This window comes from Corvus brachyrhynchos, unplaced genomic scaffold (assembly GCF_000691975.1).
Source record: "Corvus brachyrhynchos isolate BGI_N302 unplaced genomic scaffold, ASM69197v1 scaffold278, whole genome shotgun sequence".
In the NCBI taxonomy this organism is placed as follows: Eukaryota; Metazoa; Chordata; class Aves; order Passeriformes; family Corvidae; genus Corvus; species Corvus brachyrhynchos.
Window position 1 is genome coordinate 30989 of NW_008239299.1, and position 18772 is coordinate 49760.

At 51.1% G+C, this 18772-nt stretch overlaps 1 protein-coding gene across 1 annotated transcript; it reads left to right on the forward strand.

Moving 5' to 3' along the window:
- Positions 1-285: 285 nt before the first annotated feature.
- On the forward strand, positions 286-16170 carry IFFO2 (intermediate filament family orphan 2). Its single transcript, XM_008638568.2, has 8 exons — positions 286-384; positions 734-829; positions 3416-3556; positions 5400-5542; positions 7978-8098; positions 11002-11091; positions 11737-11867; positions 12640-16170. Exons 1-8 carry the CDS (start codon positions 349-351, stop codon positions 12743-12745), a joined length of 864 nt encoding a protein of 287 aa, XP_008636790.1. The 5' UTR covers positions 286-348; the 3' UTR covers positions 12746-16170.
- Positions 16171-18772: the final 2602 nt, after the last annotated feature.

The window sequence follows — 18772 nt, forward strand, 5'->3', positions numbered from 1 at the left end:
CAGGCTGGAACAACCTGGGATAGTGGAAGGTGTCCCTGGCCATGGCAGGGGCTGGAGTGGGATCAGCTTTGAATTCCCTCGCAGCCCAAACCTCTGGGATCCCATGGTTCTGTCATGTGTGAGAGCAGGAGGAATGCTGATCCCGCTAAAAGTGGAGACAGCTTTTCTTCCCTTTCAGCCTCGGTGTTCCTGCTTTGAGGGAGACCATCTGCTCTGCATTTCCAATAGCTGTCATCCTCCCACAGCTATCAGAACACTTGTGATTTTGAGGGGCAAGAACCGCTTTTCTCTATAATTACCACTTTGCACATCTTGCCTTGCAGATGGGAAGAGGAGCTGACGAGGAGGATGAGCCTGGAATCTATGGTGGAAACCTTGCGAGAGGTGAGGTTTGAGGAGTTTGGAGTGAAAGGTGCCGGGGTTTTCTGCACCTTTTGTCGTGCTGGTCATCATTTTATTTGTCTTTTAATTAAAAATCTGACTTCTGGCTAGAGCAGCTGTGCTGCTGTAGAGGACAGTGTTTATGTTGGGAAGCTGGGATGAAATCTGTGACAAAGTTTGTGACAAAGCGGGAGGAGGGAGTGGAAGTTACAATGGAGGATAACAAATTTCACTAAAGAATTCAGTTCCGTTCTAAAGCCCTTTCTCCCCAGTGCCTTCTCAGCCTGCTCAGGCTGAGTGAGGAGCTTTGCTGGGCTCTTCCCTCTCACCTCTGGTGTGTTTTCCCTTGCAGGAGGCACAGGAAGCAGAAGCTCTCCAGGAGGAGTTGAACGAGAAGATTGAGAGGCTGAAAGCAGAGCTTGTGGTCTTTAAGGGTCTGATGAGTGATGTAAGTACAGAGGGCCCTCTGTGGGTGTTGTGTCCTGCAAATGGCTTCACCCATGGCCAGGTGAATAGTGAGTGCTGCTGTGTAATTAATTAGTGAGTGCTGCTGTGTAATTAGCCATGGCTGCTGGGATCTAATGCATCAGACAGATCCCCCTTCCCCGCTTCCTGTCTGGTCTGTGTGGAGATGCATTAACTGCTGCTTAGCCCATAACCAGGACTCTGCCCTCCCCTCCCCTTCCCCACAGCTGGCAGGGCCAGCACTCGGATCTGGGAAAGAGGGGTTGGAGAACTCCCAGACTGGGCTGCAGGTTCACCACTGTGCAGCACCAGGAGCTGCTGGCACGGGGGCTCTGCCTCAAGTTATGCGGGAAAATCACGTTCCTGAAGGAACACGTTGTATGGAATCATGGAATGGTTCGGGTTGGAAGGAGCTTAAAGATCATCCAGTGCCACCCCCTGCCCCAGGCAGGGACACCTCCCACTGTCCCAGGCTGCTCCAAGCCCCAATGTCCAGCCTGGCCCTGGACACTGCCAGGGATCCAGGGGCAGCTTCTCTGGGCACCCTGTGCCAGGGCCTGCCCACCCTCACGGGTGTTTCCCATCTCCCTTAATGAAGCTCTGAAAAGATGAATCCTGTAGTCCTGGTTCAGGTATTGGCTTTGCTTCCAGGGCTGGTTCAACCTCGTGGCTTAAAAAGAAAAGAAAGAAGAAAAGACTTTGTTTTCTCAGGAATTTCCTCATGTCTCCTTAGATACTGAGTTCTCTTCAAAGCCAGAGGATCTTCTAGGATAAAATGCTTTTGTTTAAACAGTGAGAGCATGCAGATATCTGGGAAGATAAGCCAGGTGGACATTGAGGTGCCTTTCTCAGTAAGCCTGAGGTAGTGCTGAAGCCACTTGTGTAAGGAACAAACCCTGTTATGCTGATTTATTGTGTAATTTTTGCACGCCACAGCCTTCTCCTGACTTCACACAAACCTGCAGAACCCGCTCCCAGCTGTCAAATCCATTCTTTCGGGGCCACTAGATCTGCTCATGGGAAATTTGGCAATTAGCTGGGTGTCCTTCTGGTGGTTAATTGAGGATGGCCATGCCTGGCTAGAGGCAGCCTGGAAGAGAGAGGCTGCTGGGGCCATGGCTGTGACTTCATTTCACTGAGGAACTCAGTGCTCCGTGTGTACAAAAAGGGAGGTGGTGGTGAAAGCAAACATCCTCCTGGGCTCAGGGAAAGTGCTCTGGGCTCTGCACACTTCAAGGGATAAGGGAACCCAAGGAAAGCACCGGCAGTGCTTGTTTTGAACCTCACTGGGTAAATATTTAGAAGAGAGAAGTGCAAAATGTGGGCACGTGGCTCTTTCCTTCCTGCAGATAAGGATCACCAGTTCAATGGATAGGATTGCGTGGAGTGTGTCAGTGTTGAGAGATTTGTTTTCCTCAGTGTGTCTGGAAAACAGAAATCTCCAAAGGTGGTTCACGGGGCCTGGAGAAGACTCTGTGTAATAATTTAAAACAAAAACAAAGGTGGGAAAAAGCAAAGCAAACCAACAAAATGCCAAAGCTTTCCTCTTAGAAAGGGGATTTGGTGTTTAAGAATGGTCTGCAAAGGGTTTTTCCACTTTGGTGTCCCAAGTGGAAGCGTTGCTTAGGAGTGGGACTGTCCAACAGAGCAAGTCTCGCCTAGGATGGAGAATGTGCTTTGGGGATTTTTTAGTGTTTCTTCCTTCATAAGGAGCCAGATGTTCTGTCTGAGTGGGAGTATCTCTCAGAAATTAGAACCACTACCAGGCAGTATTTTTCCTGCAGAATTTTTCCTGCAGAATTTTTCCTGCAGAATTTTTGCTGGGCTGGAAGCCAGGTTAGTGCCAGCAAGCAGTGTTCTCTGTGCCAAGGTTTTCATGGATCTCTTTAGATCCAGTCAGGGTTTGATGGTTCCATGCTCTGTGTGCAGTTGCTGCGTGGCCTGGGTTCTGGTTTAGCAGCAGCTTCTCCGTGCAGGCACAGCTTTTGTGTCTGAAAGAGGGGAAGTGTTGCATCCTCACCAGGTTTTAGGTGTCATTCTGCTCTGCACACGCTGCACAGGGGGGGGTTTCTCCATTTTTAAAGTGTTATTTATGGACTCCCAGAATGGTTTGGGATGGAAGGGACCTTCAGGACAGTCCAGTGCCACCCCCTGCCATGGGCAGGGACACCTTCCACTGTCCCAGGTGGCTCCAAGCCCCCTCCAGCTTGGCCTGGGACACTTCCAGGGATCCAGGGGCAGCCACAGTTTCTCTGGGCATCCCATTGTCCCACCCTGTTCCTGACCCATCAAGGTTCCCCCTTGCCGCACTGAGCAGTTGTTTTGGGGTGGGTGCAGGTTTTTTTTCGGTGGCAAATCCCTGAGAGTTGAAACTTTGGTTTAGAATCAGGGGTGAGCGCTCCCTGTGAGCTGTGGAGTCCTGAGAGTGCCCGTGCTCTGCCTGCCCGGAGAGCAGGGTGTGATGCTGTTAAACACTGGTGTGGCCTGGGGTTCCAGAGATACTGTGGGGTATCTCTTCTTGCCTGAACTGTCTAATAATAGAAGATAATCCCTGCTGTCCTTCCTGCAGCCCATGACAGACCTGGACACAAAGATCCAAGAAAAGGCCATGAAGGTGGACATGGACATCTGCCGCCGAATCGATATCACGGCCAAGCTGTGCGATGTCGCGCAGCAGCGCAACTCGGAAGACGTTTCCAAGATTTTCCAGGTGATTAGGCCCTGAATTTTCCATAGGGTAGGGCAGGAGGGAGCAGCGCTGAGCAGCGTGGTCCAGGTCGTTTGCCTTTTCTTGAACTCTCTCTATGGCTGTATTTGCCTCTGTCTGTCAGTGTAGCTCTGCTGCAGGAGCTGCTGCAGCACCAGGAGCACAAAGTGCAGAGGGTTTAAAAAAAAACCACAAGGCCCAGGATGATCTTTAAGCCGTGCTGTGAGTCTGATGTTAGTCTGCACTGAATGCAGGGAGAAAAGCAATGTTACAGGGCCTAGGTTTGTATAATTCCTCCCTCCCATTTGTTCCCTTCACAAGTGAGAGGTTTTAAGCTCGTGGAGCTGTCATCTGAATGTTCTTATTTCTGGCTCGAGCTCCATGGCCAGAAATAACATTTCTGTGATGGTGAGCTCTGGCTGCTCTGTGAGACACAAGCTCCAGTTGCTTTCCTTGGTGCTAGAAGGAAAGTCCTTGAATTTGCTCCGAAAGCTCTGCCTGGAGCAGAGCTGTCACTCCCAGTGCAGCTGGTCTGGTCACAACTGCAGTTTCAGCCCTGATTAACCCACCTTCCTTCTGCTTCCATCTAAACGTGTCTTGTTCAGGCTCTCAGTGAATCTGATGCTTTTCTGTGTGCAGTGATAGCACACAGTGTGCTAAATGCTGTCCAAAAGCACTGGAAAGGATCCTTGTGGGCTCTGCTGGTGAAGTTGCCTAAATGTTTGATGGTTTTTTTCCCCTTATGTTCCCCAAAAGACTCAAACCTCCTCAGAGGAGAATTATTTCTCTGGCAAGTTGAGCCACTGCGTGGTGCCAGTGCTTCCTTCTTGTCTCTGAGGAGAATTGCTGAGTCTTTCTGCTCAGAGGTGACTGTAGAGCACACTGCTGGTCAGGCCTGCAGGGGTTAAAATGACCAGGAGAGTGAGACCTTGGAGAACGATGCCAACAAGGGATGGTTTGTGTGCCAAGCAGAGGGAAGACTGCTGTAGGCTGGGAGTGGACCGTGTGTTTGTGGCTCTGGCACCAGCTGGGAGCATCTCTGGGATCCTCTGGGATCTGGGAGCATCCTGGGTGTTCCCAGCCCTCTGGGATCCTCTGGGATCTGGGAGCATCCTGGGTGTTCCCAGCCCTCTGGGATCCTCTGGCATCTGGGAGCATCCTGGGTGTTCCCAGCCCTCTGGGATCCTCTGGCATCTGGGAGCATCCTGTGTGTTCCCAGCCCTCTGGGATCCTCTGGGATCTGGGAGCATCCTGGGTGTTCCCAGCCCTGTGTGCCCCTTGCAGGGGAGTCCCTTGAGTTCCCTGAAGTTCGTTTCTTGGGGCTGTCCGGGCTTTTCCATGGCTCAGCCAACCCTTCTGTGTCCGCCTGAGGATCCTCAATCCGCTGCCGCTGCTGGGGTGGGGATGGCCCTGGAATAAAGGCTCTCTGGAAAGGTTTCCTGTCTGTTCCTTGTGGGGGTTCCGTGCTGGAGGCCACACCTGTGGTGGTGGCAGGAGAGGGAGAGTTCTGTCACTGCTCTCTGCCCGGGCACCGCTGCCCGCTTCCGCTTTTCCCTGGCTCATTCCAGCCTCTGCATGGCCTCTGGCAGGTCCCAGGCCGGGCTCAGTGAGCAGATGAACATCCCCAGAGCGCTGGCAGCCTGCAGCTTGCTTTGCTCTTCCCAGCTGCTTCCCTGTGCTCCGTGTCCACCACTCCTTACAGGGGCGATGCCCGCCACGAGTCCGGGCAGGGAATCCGTGCATTTCCCGGCAGCTGCTCAGACCTAACGCTGTCCTCTCCTTCCACCCCGATTTGCCACTCCCCCTCAGCTGAGCCCTGTAGTCACTGCTGCTCTCTCCACCCAAGGTGGCTTCCAAGAAGAAGGAGCGGAAGCTCACGTCCGACGAGGAGCTGTCGGAGCAGGACGCGGACAACGGGAGGTTCTCAGACGACGAGGTCAGCTGCTCCCTCAACATCACGGATGAGATGAAGAGGATGTTCAACCAGCTGTGAGTATCCCGGGAAAACTGCTCCTGTTCCGGGCAGCCTTAGCCTGGAAGCCCTGAGCTGGCAGCGTGGCTCAGGCCAGGAGACTTTGGGGAAGTTCAAATAAAGTGAACGGATTCCTGCTCCTCTCTCAGGTGGGAGGAGCTACAGAGGATAGAAAAAATACAGACTGGTTTTGCTACTGTGTTGTTGTGAAAGAGGAAAAATGCAACAAAAAAGGGTCAAAACCAGGAATCTGTTCTGTATGTTTGCCTGAGTACTTGATTCCTAGAGTTTGCTTGGCTGGATAGAATTTGAACTGTGAAAGCCCAGTTTGGAGTGGATACAAACCTCTCAGGTGTTTCGGGGTGGTTTTCAGTTGGGCTGTAGGCAAGTGGGAGTGGTGGATCTGTCGGGAAGATCAGGGGACGACAGTTTCTAGATGTCAGGAATGTTGGTGTTGTCAGCTGTGCTGCAAAGCCCAGTCTCACCAATGATGAGAATTGGAGTTCATCTTGCCTAAAGCTTTACCCCTAAACCAAATCTTTTTGCCTAAAGCTTTACCCCAAAGCAAACTCCTCCCACGAAGGAAGTTTGTAGCAGCTGAGGAAGGACTCCCTGCACGTGGTGCTGCACTGAGCAGGTCAGGGGGGTGGCTGGAGATGTGCCCTGTGTCCCCTTCTCCCATCAGGGACAGGACGGGGGTAGCCACAGCCAGGTGAGGCTTTCGGGGTCTCTGCTGTTCTCTTTTGGCAGAGAGAAGCCCCGGGAAGCACCGTGGGTCTGACTGCTGGCCCAGGGAGGGTGTGGGGTGTCTCCTGGCAGCTCCCAGAGCTTTCCCACGCGGGGCAGGACAGGATCTGTGTGGAGGAGCACACAAGGGACAGTCTAAGAACCACCAACTCCTCTTCTGTTGTCGGCAGTGCCCAGAGCTCCGGGTCCAGGGGGAGTGTTCCCTCCTCTCTGCCTGAATTCCCTGTGTGGGAGGGGTGTTTTTTGCAAAAGCTGTGGATGATTCCCCTTGTTAGGGTTCCTTTCAGATGTCTTTAGGCCCTTACTAGTAATAAGTGGGATAAACACAGGTTTTTGGCTTCCCCACGGCCTAAATTCGCTGTGAGGGCAGGCAGCGTGTGGATTGTTTTAAAAAGCAAGAAGTTAAAATGTACCTACTAGGTTGGTCATGTGTTTGGGTTTTAATTTCATTCCCAAACCTGCCCTGTGAGACCCAGTTGTTACTGGTGCTGCTAATGAGGGTAATTCTTATCTCCTGGTCCTATTACAGGTGGCACAAAGTGCTACAGGAACCTTGTTCTGTCAAGCTGGGGTGATGTGGGGAAGGGGTGGTGGCTCATCGGGGATGGGCTTGGGGTCTCTGTGAAGTAGAAATTAATAGTTTAGAAATAGATTGAGGAGCTGATATCGTTAACAGAAACAAAACAACTTGCATTTTAGCCGTAATGAACTTAATTTTTAAGGATTAAGTAGTAAAAAATTCAAACTGCCGTGGATTTTGAGCAGTGTGTGAGGTCAGCCCAGGAGTCTTTGTGCTCTCTGGCCAGGGCAGATCTTGCAAAAAGAAAACGATTTGAAGGAGTGGAATTGCAAAAGGCACAATCATGAATGTCCAAGTTTTGTAAATGACATTTTTACAGTGCTGCTGATCCAGACAAACCTCCTGTCCCTTGCCAAGCTCTGCAGCCTCCTGGGACAGCATCGGGCTGCTTCCTGAGATGTTATCAGCTCAGAGGAAGTGAGCTAAAGCCATAAAAATGCATCAGCCTGGAATGCAGGCTGCTTAGGGAGCAATTCCAGCTCTTTGTCAGGGCTCCTGAACCAGGATGAGAAGCAGCTACTGCTCTGTGCTCTGCCCCCCTGAAACTTTCCTTTATTGCACAAGTTTGAGCAGATCAGGGTGGGAAAGGCCCCTCCTGCCTGTTTGCTCTGCCCTCGGTGGCTGCAGGAGTGTTTGTCTCCTCCACACATCGCTTTGGGGCTCAGCCTTGCTGTCCTTGCTCCTTTCAGAGCCCGTGTTCCAAGGGCTGCAGGGGACCCGCTGGCTGAACCCCGCCGTGAAATCAGCGCGGGTTCCGTGCCTTGTAACATCCCCGTGCTGCCTTTGGGCTCCTTTGCCCACGGAGCAAAGGAACAGCTCCAAACATTTTTGTGGTTTTGCAAACAGGGGAAGCTTCTGTGCAGCTCCATCTGGAGGGCAGAGCCAGGCCTGGTGCTTGGAGCAGGAGCTCCAACAAGGATCTTTTATTCTGCTGTGGGGTGGCAGAGAGCCCGGGAAAGAGGGACTTGGACAGTGGCACAGGCTGCTTGTAAAAGCTGTGAGGATTTCCAGCCGCTGCATTGTCCCCTCATTCAGCTCTCATAGCCCATTTTTCTAGACAATTAATTAAAGGACTGAGGGAGTGGGGCTGGAGTGGTTTCGTTAATGCCTGTTCTGTTCTCTCAGTCGGGAGACGTTTGATTTTGATGACGACTGTGACAGTTTAACATGGGAGGAGAACGAGGAAACGCTGCTGCTTTGGGAAGACTTCACCAACTGCAATCCCTCAATTGACCTCCAAGGAGAGGTGAGTTCACTCCCCTTATTTTCTCCAGCTCTTCTCTGCAGATACTCTCCCTCAGCTACTCTTTCAGCCATTTGAGCCTGTGGGTGTTTGACTGGTGATCCAGCCTGCCACACAAACCTACTTCGGTTTTAAAATCCTCTTAGTGCTTCATCTCTGTGGTTGATGTTTGGTCTGTGCAATCACTCTATTGGCCAAACTTTATTTCCTTGGCTCCTTCAAACTGAGTATTTAAAAGTACCAAGTGAGAGGTAAAAGATCCAAGGTGTCTGTTCCAGGAGCGTCAGGGAATCTGTCACCCTTGCTCTGGGCTGACAGGAAGTGGTTTAGATGGGTTTTAGGAAAAAATCCTTCCCTGGGAGGGTGGTGAGGCCCTGGCACAGGGGGTGGGACCAGCCTGGGACAGTGGGAGGTGTCCCTGCCCAGGGCAGGGGTGGCACTGAGTGATCTTTAAGGTCCCTCCAACCCAAACCAGTCTGGGATTCCATGATCTTCCCCACAGCACCTCCTTTCTCTGTGCATTGTCATTCACACTTTAATTATGATCATTTGTGGAGTGCAGGGCACGGGGTTGCACAGTTGTTCCTGTGGGGAGCAAAGCAGCCTCTGTGCGGTCTGTGGAAGGTGTCAAAGGACGTAAATCCCACCCCAAACAAAGAACCTGTGGTTGCAGGACCACACGAAGGCCCAGGGATCCTCTGAAGCCGTGACCCATCAGAGGGGATCTGCTGGCAGTGGTGGATAATGAGCAGCTTCCTTTTAATCCCTAAGATCCCGGGGAAAGGCAGCTAATGGCAGCGTGCTGCCTCGTCCAGCCACTCCGCAGCCTTCTTAAACCGGCCTGGAGAGGGCTGGGAAGGGCTGGGAATGGCTCAGAATGGGGCTGGGAACAGGCTGGAAATGGGTTGAGAAAGGCTGGGAATGACTGGCAATGGGCTGAGAAGGGCTGGGAATGGGCTGGGAACAGGCTGGAAATGGGTTGAGAAGGACTGGGAATGGCTGGGAATGGCTGGGAACGGCTGGGAATGAGCTGAAATGGGCTGGGAAGGGCTGGGAGGGGGCTGGAAATGGGTTGAGAAGGACTGGGAATGGGCTGGGAATGGGTTGAGAAGGACTGGGAACGGGCTGGGAACGGGCTGGAAATGGGTTGAGAAGGACTGGGAATGGGCTGGGAATGGCTGGGAACAGCTGGGAATGGCTGGGAATGAGCTGAAATGGGCTGGGAGTGGGCTGGAAATGGGTTGAGAAGGACTGGGAATGGGCTGGGAATGGGTTGAGAAGGACTGGGGAAGGACTGGGAATGGGCTGGGAATGGCTGGGAAGGGCTGGGAATGGCTGGGAATGAGCTGAAATGGGCTGGGAGTGGGCTGGAAATGGGTTGAGAAGGACTGGGAATGGGCTGGGAATGGGTTGAGAAGGACTGGGAACGGGCTGGGAACAGGCTGGAAATGGGTTGAGAAGGACTGGGAATGGGCTGGGAATGGCTGGGAAGGGCTGGGAATGGCTGGGAATGAGCTGAAATTCCCGGACAGGGAAGATGCTGAGGCAGCAGCCTCGGGAATATTGTCTGGTGCTTGCTGCCTGGGCGTGTCCACGTTCCACCTCCCTGCTCGTGGATCATCCCTCCGGAGCACTCGGAGGCTGCGGGGATTACTGGGAAGTGCTGGAGCTGCAGAAACCGCGCTGAGCGGGAGAGTGGCAGAGGGATAACGGGGAGCGGGAGGGTGGCGGGGTGATAACGAGGAGCGGGAGAGTGGCAGGGTGATAACGAGGAGCCTTGAGCAGGAATTAATGACAGGCTGATTTGCATAGGCCGGGCGTGCCTGGCTGAGCAGAGCCTTCACAGCAATAGCGCCGAGCCCAGGCCCCGCGCGCGGAAACTCTAAAGATTTTAAGAAGCTTAAATCCTTCTAAATGAAAATTATACAAGGAAAGGGTAGATTTGGCTTGTAGATGGAGGTTCAGAATAAAGACTGCTCCGGCTGTGCCTGCTCTTTAACATGTGCTTTACATGCCTGAATCTTCCTTCCGTGGGTTTTATTCAAGTTCTTACACGCTGCCCTCGCCACCTTCTTTTATGACCTTCCTCCTTAAAGCTCTTCTGCATATAAAAGGATCAGTGGGATGATTCTTGTAACTCCAGGCTGGATAGCCTGGTGTGGGTGCCAGCAATGAGCCCTGTAAATCTGCCAGGGATGTGGCCACAGCACGGCAAGGCCGTTAGCACTCATCGGTGCAGTCGTGTTAAGTCGAGGATGATTTTGTAATGGAAAGCAGAGCTGCTTGAAGACGTGGAAGAGGGAGCAGTGACACTGTGGTGCCTTTTTGTGCAGCACGAAGTAGCTCTGTGTGTTTGGGAGCCCAGGCTGTACTGTCACTCCAGAGCAGGACAGCATTTGTTCAGCTGCTTTATCCAGCAGTGCCCTGAGGAATTCCAGAGGGGATCCGTGCGTGCACGGGGGGTGCTGGAGGGTAACGATGTGTAACTGGAAAGTGACAATTCCAGGATAAAGGTGTGAGTAGCAGTGTGGTCAGTGCAGGGAAAATGAAAAGTTTCATGGCTGGAGAGCAAATCCAGTCTGTGCCAGTGTGATGAGGCTGTGAAAGGCTCGGGAAAATGCAGGGGTTTGGTGCTTTGGAATGCATCAGGTGCATGGGTTTAATTGCTGGAGCCTTGATCAGCCCTCACCTTTGTGTGTCCAAAGCTCTGCTCGTGGCACAGAAATGTGTTCTCCTGGTATTCCAGTTTGAAGAACAATATTCCTTGCCTGTGTTAAAAAAAAAAAATCAGTGCATGAAGGAACACAACCACCTGCATTTCCAGGGGAGGCTGAATAAAATCCTCCGTTCGCTCCTGAATGCTTTTAGTTCCTTGCTCATTCTTTGTGTTCTCCTTTCCCCTGCAGGAAGAAAACCTGGGAAACTTGATCCACGAAACAGAGTCTTTCTTCAAAACGAGAGACAAGGAATACCAGGAGACAATAGGGCAGATAGAGGTGAGGAAGGGGAATTGTTCCTAATGGAGGGACACGGGCACGCACCGGGGAGTCCCAGAGGGAAGGAGGAATGTCCATATATCCAAGAATGCAAAGGCATTTCCCTCTGACATGCCCTGGGGATTTTCCTAAATGCCATTCTCTGTGCTATTATTGCTCCATACTTCAGCACTGAGCATAAATCTGGGGCTGCTGGAGACAGAAAACCTGCAGAACAAAAGGAATAAAACACACTATTATTCTTTTTTATTATTCTATTTTCCCTCCCTTTGTTCTGCATATCCACCCTCACCCTGGGAAATGCTTCCCAAGACGTGGCCTCACAGGTTGCCAGAAACAGCAGCTGGAGCTTCTCAAAATCTCTGCCCTGCCTCCAACAGGCTTTCATTAATTCCTGCCTGTTGACAAACAAGGTGCCAAGAGCAGGAAAACCCCTCCAGGGCTGCTCAGAACCAGCGTGAAACTCTGATTGCCCTTCCTGAGCTGGTGAATGCGTTGGCAGTGAGGAGCAGGGAGGATGAGCGTGCACTGCGGGCGGTTTGGGTGGGCTCTGGCCAGCTGAGGCATCCCCACCAGGGTGGGAAGCGCAGGGAAACTGGGATTGCACCTCACCTGAGGCTGATTCTTTCCCCTTCTTTCCCCCAGCTGGAACTGGCCACGGCCAAGAGTGACATGAATCGGCACCTGCACGAGTACATGGAAATGTGCAGCATGAAGCGGGGCCTGGACGTGCAGATGGAAACCTGCAGGAGGCTCATCAAGGGCTCAGCTGACAGGTACCGGGGTCCTCTGCTGCTCCACGAGCTCCCTCCCTGCTGCCTCCTGCCAGCTGGGGCTAAGGGCAGCACTGGCGCTTCATGGCTTTGTCCCTGGGAGAATCCTGTATCCCGGGATCAGCCGGGAAAGGGGGCCTGGAGCAGAGTGTGGGGTCCTACACCCTGTGACAGCTCCAAGGATTCAGCAGCTGCTCCTAAGCACAGGGAGCTGCAGCTCGGGTGGACTTCCAGTCTTGAACATCTCAGATGTAGAACTCTTAAAACCCCAAATTAAATCTCGACTCTGGACTTACGTGAAGAACTTGTTTTTTAATCTTCTCATGTGTTAAGAACCTTACACTATGAGGGATTTCTCTTATCTCTTGCTCAACCCCAGTAGAACAAGATGATAAACTTCCAATTTTCAGGGCTCTGGGTATTAGGGATGCTGAGAGTCTCTGGAGGAGACTTTGCTCTCCATTTCCCCATCAGTAAACCTGGGACAGCCCCTGTGTTTGTGTAGGGGGTGGGTGGGGTGGCAGCTTAATTTTACTGCTGCTATTTACTGTAAACCCAATGTTTGATGTTATTAAAGGGGTTTTTAAATATATTATCTATATTTAAATATAGATATTTAAATAGCTTTGGGGAGTGCCAATGTTTCATGTTAATAAAGGGGTTTTTCAATAGTATTGTGGAGGGAAAGTGACTGTTTTCTTTAAAGATTCTTTTTTTTTCCCCTTCCTCCTTCTGTCACTGATATTAAATTTTTTGGCTGCACCTTTCCCTGCAGGAATTCTCCATCTCCCAGCTCCGTAGCCAGCAGCGACTCAGGAAACACAGACGAAATTCAGGACGATTTGGACAGAGAGACGGACGTGGAGCCCATGGTCAGCTGATAGAAAGCGGGAGCATTGCGGTGAAGGGGAAGACGGAGAGCAAAGATTCCAAACCAATTGCTGGGGGAAAGGTGAAAGACTCGAGAGCCCTCGCAGAGGGACTCTGAGGACTCATTCCTACACGCATCCCCTCCCACCCAAGGATTGGTGCTGTACATTTCTACTGTTCTACAAACCATAAATGCGGAGTCCTGTAGGAAAACACGGTGTTCTAATTGTGCCTTTGCCCCAAGCTGAGCCACTTTGAGCTCCAGTGGAATATTAATAGCAGGTGTTTTTATAAAATATGTTCTTTAAAAAAAAAAAAAAGCCAACCAAAGCTGGTAGCAGCAGAGGATGGTGCTGCAGAGGCTCTGGGTACTTCAGTAAGCTGCTGTTTTTATTGAGCTGCTGCACTGATTGGCAAAAGCGACACTGGCAAAAAGAGCAGCAGAACCAAGACAATTATGGTGCAATTACCAATGTCTGGCACAAAAGAAAAAAAAAGGAATTGCCTCCAAATTGAACTGCAAACGTTTAAAAATCACAGCGGGTTTGGAGACAGCTCGTAGGGGGAAGCAGTTCTCCAGTACTCAAAGGGTTTTCTTCATCCCACCTGTCGGGGTGAGGGAGCCTTTGGGATGTGTACAAGGTTTCTGCTGGACTCCAGGACCTGGAGGAGCAGGACTCAGCTCGGTGGCAAAGCAGGTGGGCACAGGAGGGGTCACTGGGGGGGGACTATCACTGATTAACTACTATGCAAAAACAAAAAAAAAGCTCGCCTTATTTATGTGGAATGTTTGGTCCCTGCTGGGCTACAGTTATCCCTTGGGAAAAGGAAAGCTAAACCCACATTTGCACACTTAGATGTCTGTAGAGCTGCTTTTGAGGTGGAATGTCATATCACAATGCCTTTGTTTCCAGTGATGGGATTAGGAGGGGAATCAGCCCTTCAGGTCCGTGTTGATTTGTGTCTTTTTTCAGGGTTTTGTTGGGTTTTTTTTAGTGTTTGCAGAATTTCCTTTGCTGACAGGGAGATAACTCCATTTTATGCTGCTTCCGTGATGTGTAGAGTGGGGTAGGTGAAGCATCAGGATGCACTGACGTAGATGTAGGCTGGAGACAGGACTTTGGGAGAGATCCAGGCCACTGTTCTTCGGGAAAGCTGAACACTGGGAAATGCTGTAATCCTTTTTAGGGCGTAGTAAACTGAATCCCAAACTGCTGCTGCCCTAGAACTGGGGAGGAACAGCCATGTGCTTTCTCTGTGAGAAAGTGGCAAGACCTTGGCTTTGCCCATCCTTCTGTATTTTTACCCAGGAGAAGCAGCATCAGAAGTCGGATCACTCGGTGGTGGCTGAGGGAACTCCAGCATCACCGAGCTCCTCACAGTTAGAATGGGAATTGTAGCACCTCAGCCAGGTAAAAACAGGGTATAAACCTCAGCCAATAATTTTTTGTTTGTTTTTAGACCAAGATTGAGAGCGTGGTTGATACTGCCCAAAGCCAGCTGTGGAGTTAAGTAGTGGTTGGAAGACTGGGAGTAAATACCAAATGTGTTTGTTTTTCCTGCCAGGAAGCTTGGAAGGTGCTGTGCAGGAGCAGTGCTAGGGCTGGACAGGGAAAATCCCCATCTCAGCACCCTCTCAGTGTTCCGGAAAGGCAAAGTGGCCAATCCTGTGAGCTTCCTGCCTGGTGTTTCCAAGGCTCTGGTGTGTTGGTCCGGGATCTCTGGAGCTGCTCTGCAAGCAGCCGGTGTCGGTCCGTGTCGCTCCATTCCGTAAAGAGCACAGGTGTCTTGGAAAATGGCTCATTCCTGGGTGGAAATTCCTCAGTCTGGCACGGCCACGGAGAGGGGCAGGAGCTCGGGGGGTTCCTGGTGGAGCTGTGGGCACAGGAATGTTTTCCCCTCGGAGTCTCCCGTGTTGCTGCCTGGCCGTCAGCTCCATCTCCTGCTTCGAGGCCGCGTGGGCTCCCTGCGTTTTCCAGGCTGGGAAGGAGGGCCCAGGCTGATCCATCGGGATCCACAGTGGGGAGGGCACAATCCACAGCTGATGGCTTCAGTCCAAGCCAGTGCATCCAAGGATATTCCCGTGGTGTCCTTACTGATGGCAGTGCTCGGTGCAGAGCGGGTGACAACTCCTTGGATCCTGGGCGTGGGCGAGGGGCTTTCCGAAGCCTGCTCTGTCCTGTAAATGTAGATAACTTTTCTCTGGAAGAGAAACCTTACTCCAAAGTGCTCGTTCCTGTTATTTCTTAGGTGGCCAAAGTGGTAAATGTGATGTTCATGAGGGCTGCAAGCTGGGGGGTGGCTGGGGGGGTGTTTGGGGTATTTTTTGGAGGGGGCTGGGACTGCATGTTTGAAATCTGTAATTCTGAAGGGTTTCGAGCCCGTTTGAACTTCAGCTGCTCCCAAGGAGCCTCTCCCGAGGCCGAGGAAGCGTCTGCCAAGACTGGATGTCTGTGATGCTTCAGTGGCCGGGGCAGGCGTTGCTGAGTGTGGTGAATCAGCTCCTGGAGCCGGCCCCTGGCTCTCCTCCGCCCGGGAACGCTCCTGGCGCTGCCGGGGCCGCGCTGCCGCCTCGCTGCGGGTTTGTTGGTTTTCCTTAAAAATCAGCGTCCCAGCAGGAAAAAGGCTGAGTGTTCCCAAACGCAGGAGCTGTTGTGCTGAGGGCAGGGAATTCCCGAGGCAGGAATTCGGGTGTGGGGTGAGGAGGAGCACCTGTAGTGGGGGGGAGTGAGGGATGTGGGGGTGTAGAACTCACGTGCTCGGTGGTGATGTGTAGGACAGTAGATTCCCATGGGTGTTGGTGTCTTTCTTATAACCACATGTAATCCCTCTTTAAGGAAGGAAAGGTGTTTTCATACTCGGGGTCGGGGGTTTATTTTCATTTAGGCTGGACCAACCTTTTGGGGGCAGCTGGGGTTGGTCCTTGGGGGTTTCCCTGGGAGGTCATTGGTTCGAGGTCCTGCTCTGTGTGTGTGGCACCACTCCAGAAACCAGATCAAAGCTCGCCAGAGAAACAACAAAAAAAAAAGAATTTAATTGTAAAAATGCTGGAAATGATTTTGATGACCTCTTCCTTTTTTCCTTTGTAAAGCTGTAAATACTTTATTTTTGTTTTCTATTCTTAATGCGGTGTCATATTGACACTTTTTTAGATTTACAATCAGAAAATCCTCCTCATCCTTTCTCATTTTTTAAAAGGGGATTTCAAGGAAGCAAATTTTTTTGCTCGTTAGCAGTGTAATAATAGATCAAATTCCTAAACTGGGTTTGTACAAAAATGTTTTCAGTAAACAAATGGCAGTTTGTGGATGCATGTTGTTCAAAAACGTCCAAAGAATAATGTGGTACAAATGTTTTAAAGAACAATGTGGTACAAACATGTTTTTCCAAGACTTAGTGACGGTCGTCTTAGTTCACACAACGAAAAACAGCAAAATTCTTTAAAAAAAAAAAAGGAAAATTTACAGAAGCAAAGGAAAGTCAGTATTAGAACAAATATTAACAATTAAAATATAACACTGTTATAACCTCTGAGAGAAGGCATCTGAAAGTGAAAAAATAAGTGTTCTGATTTGGGAAATTTAGTCAGCACAGAAAAAAACCAACCAAAAAAACCCCACAAAAAACACCCTCCAACTCTTGAAAGAAAACTGGATTTGCACTATTCAAACACAGATAAAAGCAGTACAAAGACTTCTCAATTTGTTAACTATAAAAGCACACTCTACTTCATGCTACAGTATGAAAAATTGAATTGACAATATTTGTATATTGGTCTTTTTTCTCAAATTTAGAAGAAGGTGAGTTTATCATCCCTCATTTTTACCCTTTAAAGTTCACTGTAGTTCAGTTAAAAAAAGCCCTCAGAAAAGTAATTTCTATTATATGTAATCTTTTGCCTTCCTCATAAAATCATGCACCATTAAAAACAATTTCCCATTTTCAAAAGTATACTTAAAGCAAGAAGGTGCTCCCGGAGCTCCTTCCCGGTGTTTCCCTTGGCTCTGGGAGCACGGGGAAGGATGTTTGTGTTGGAAGAGCTGCAGTGCTGGGAGGTCTCTGTTTCACGTTCGAGTGCTTCATTTTAGAGCTGAATGTTTAAGGAGTGATTTATCCCGGCTGAATTGAGACATCCCCACGCTTCCATGAGGCAGGAGCACCCCAGTGAGGATTTTCCACCTTTGGTTTCGGGACTTTCGGGTTTTTTATCCTTTTGCACGGGTCCAGGACTCGGCTGCAGGGGAACACGCAGGTTTTAAAGCTCTTTGCCTTCGCTGTTGCCACCCCAACGCTTGATTTTGAGCTTTGTAGTGGAACGTAACTTGTGTCCCTTTGAGTTTTAACCGAGAACAAAATTACCAATGGAGGCAGCACGCGGTGTCCCGGTGGGAATGAGCGGGGTGGAGGTGAGCTGGAAGCACTGCCTGCCGAATTCTCCGTGGGAATGGGGTCCCAGCCCCTCTCCCCGCAGAGGGAACGCTGAGGGCTCGCCCAGGCCCTTGGCAGAGGAGTGGGGAAACACCTGACCCTTTCCTTTGTCTGTTTTTGTGCGAGTTCCGTGTCCTCAGACCCTTCTGCGTTCGCAGGAGCCTTGCAAAGCTTCTCTTTTGAAGGAGCAACAAATCGTGTTTAAGTGTGGGTATTTGGGTGTAGAAATCGCCGTTCCCTCCTAATTTGAGGCACTCCAACAGTGAAGCACTTGGGAAGGGGGTGCTTGTGGGTCTGGCCAGCTCCCTTTTTTTGGGAAATTACGATGTTAATGCATAAAACAAGCCCTGGGGTGGCTTCAAACCTGTGTCATTTCTGTGGCAGAACATCCCAGGACCACGGTGCCACAAACCCAGCGGGGCTGCCCAGACTGCCACCCCTGAAACCCGAAATTTCTGTGTAACTGGGGAGGGTTTGAGGGCGGTTAAACCTCGGTCACTGAACACACACACTCCTTGTGTAACGTGGTTTCACCAAAAGGCTCACGATTCAGCCCCTAAAACACCTTCCTGTGGTTAAAGCAAATGTAGCTACCTTCTGCCAAAAAGGATTATTTATTATTTATCGTGTTCAAGTGGAGGGTATCGATGGCTCTTCCCTCCTGCTGTGTCACTTCTTGTCGGTTCCTCTTTAGGTCACGTAAGAGTTTCTTTTATCCCCAACGAGCTACTGATGGTGTGGGAACGCCCCTGGTTACCGTCCCCGTGTAAATATTGTGCTTTATATTCTGTATATTAGCTAATTTTAATGACAAAGACTGGACTGATGATGCTGTTGGAGCCCTGGTGGGGAAAGGCCGGAGGATGACCCAGCTCCCGTGCTCTGGAGCGGGGATGGGGCTGGAGTGCTGTGCTGGGAACCCGCAGCAGCTGGAATGGGACACCGCCAGTGGATTTCGGACCATGAAATGCTTCAAGAATCCAATCCACGTCAGGAGGAGCCCCGAACACTCCCTCAGCCAGAGCCAGAACCACCCGCTCTCCTCTGAGCTTGGCAGATTTGCTCCATTTTCCTTTTTTTTAGTGCCAAAACCGACCCCACCTCCCCCGTCCGGGTCTGCTGGCGGCTCTCCGTGTGCTGCTCCGGTGTCCAGCCAGTGTCCGTCCGGTGTCCATCCCGCTCCATCCCTCCGTCCTGCCCGGGCCGGGGCTCAGCCCGCGGTGCCGGACCCCAGGGGCTCCTCTGTGGGAACAGGGGCGGGAGCTGTCCATGAAACGCGTCCCAGTCGGTCTCTGGTGACGAGGAAAACCACAAAAAACTATAGAATAAATACCGAACTCCTGGTTGAACGGCTCTGCGTGTTAATTCTTGGGGTGGAAAACGCCTCTAAAGCAAAAGGATTTGGGTCTGAGGAGGGAGGGACCATCCTCGTTTCCTAAAATCCAGGTGATTTGGGGTCCTAAAATAGACCAAACTCCCCTCAAAATTAGGGTCTTTCAGCTGCTGCTCTTAAAACATGACTCTTCTTGGAAATTAAAATACTCGCTACACACCTCGGCCTTCTCCTGGCCCCGCGCCCCAGCCAGGCCTCCCTTTTGGGTTAAAACCCC

Bases quoted from the DNA above. Each gene is read 5' to 3' on its own strand.
- IFFO2 (XM_008638568.2), top strand. From the start codon at position 349: ATGAGCCTGGAATCTATGGTGGAAACCTTGCGAGAG. The intron at 385-733 runs GTGAGGTTTGAG...TTTCCCTTGCAG, and splicing joins TGGTGGAAACCTTGCGAGAG to GAGGCACAGGAAGCAGAAGC. The intron at 830-3,415 runs GTAAGTACAGAG...TCCTTCCTGCAG, and splicing joins TTAAGGGTCTGATGAGTGAT to CCCATGACAGACCTGGACAC.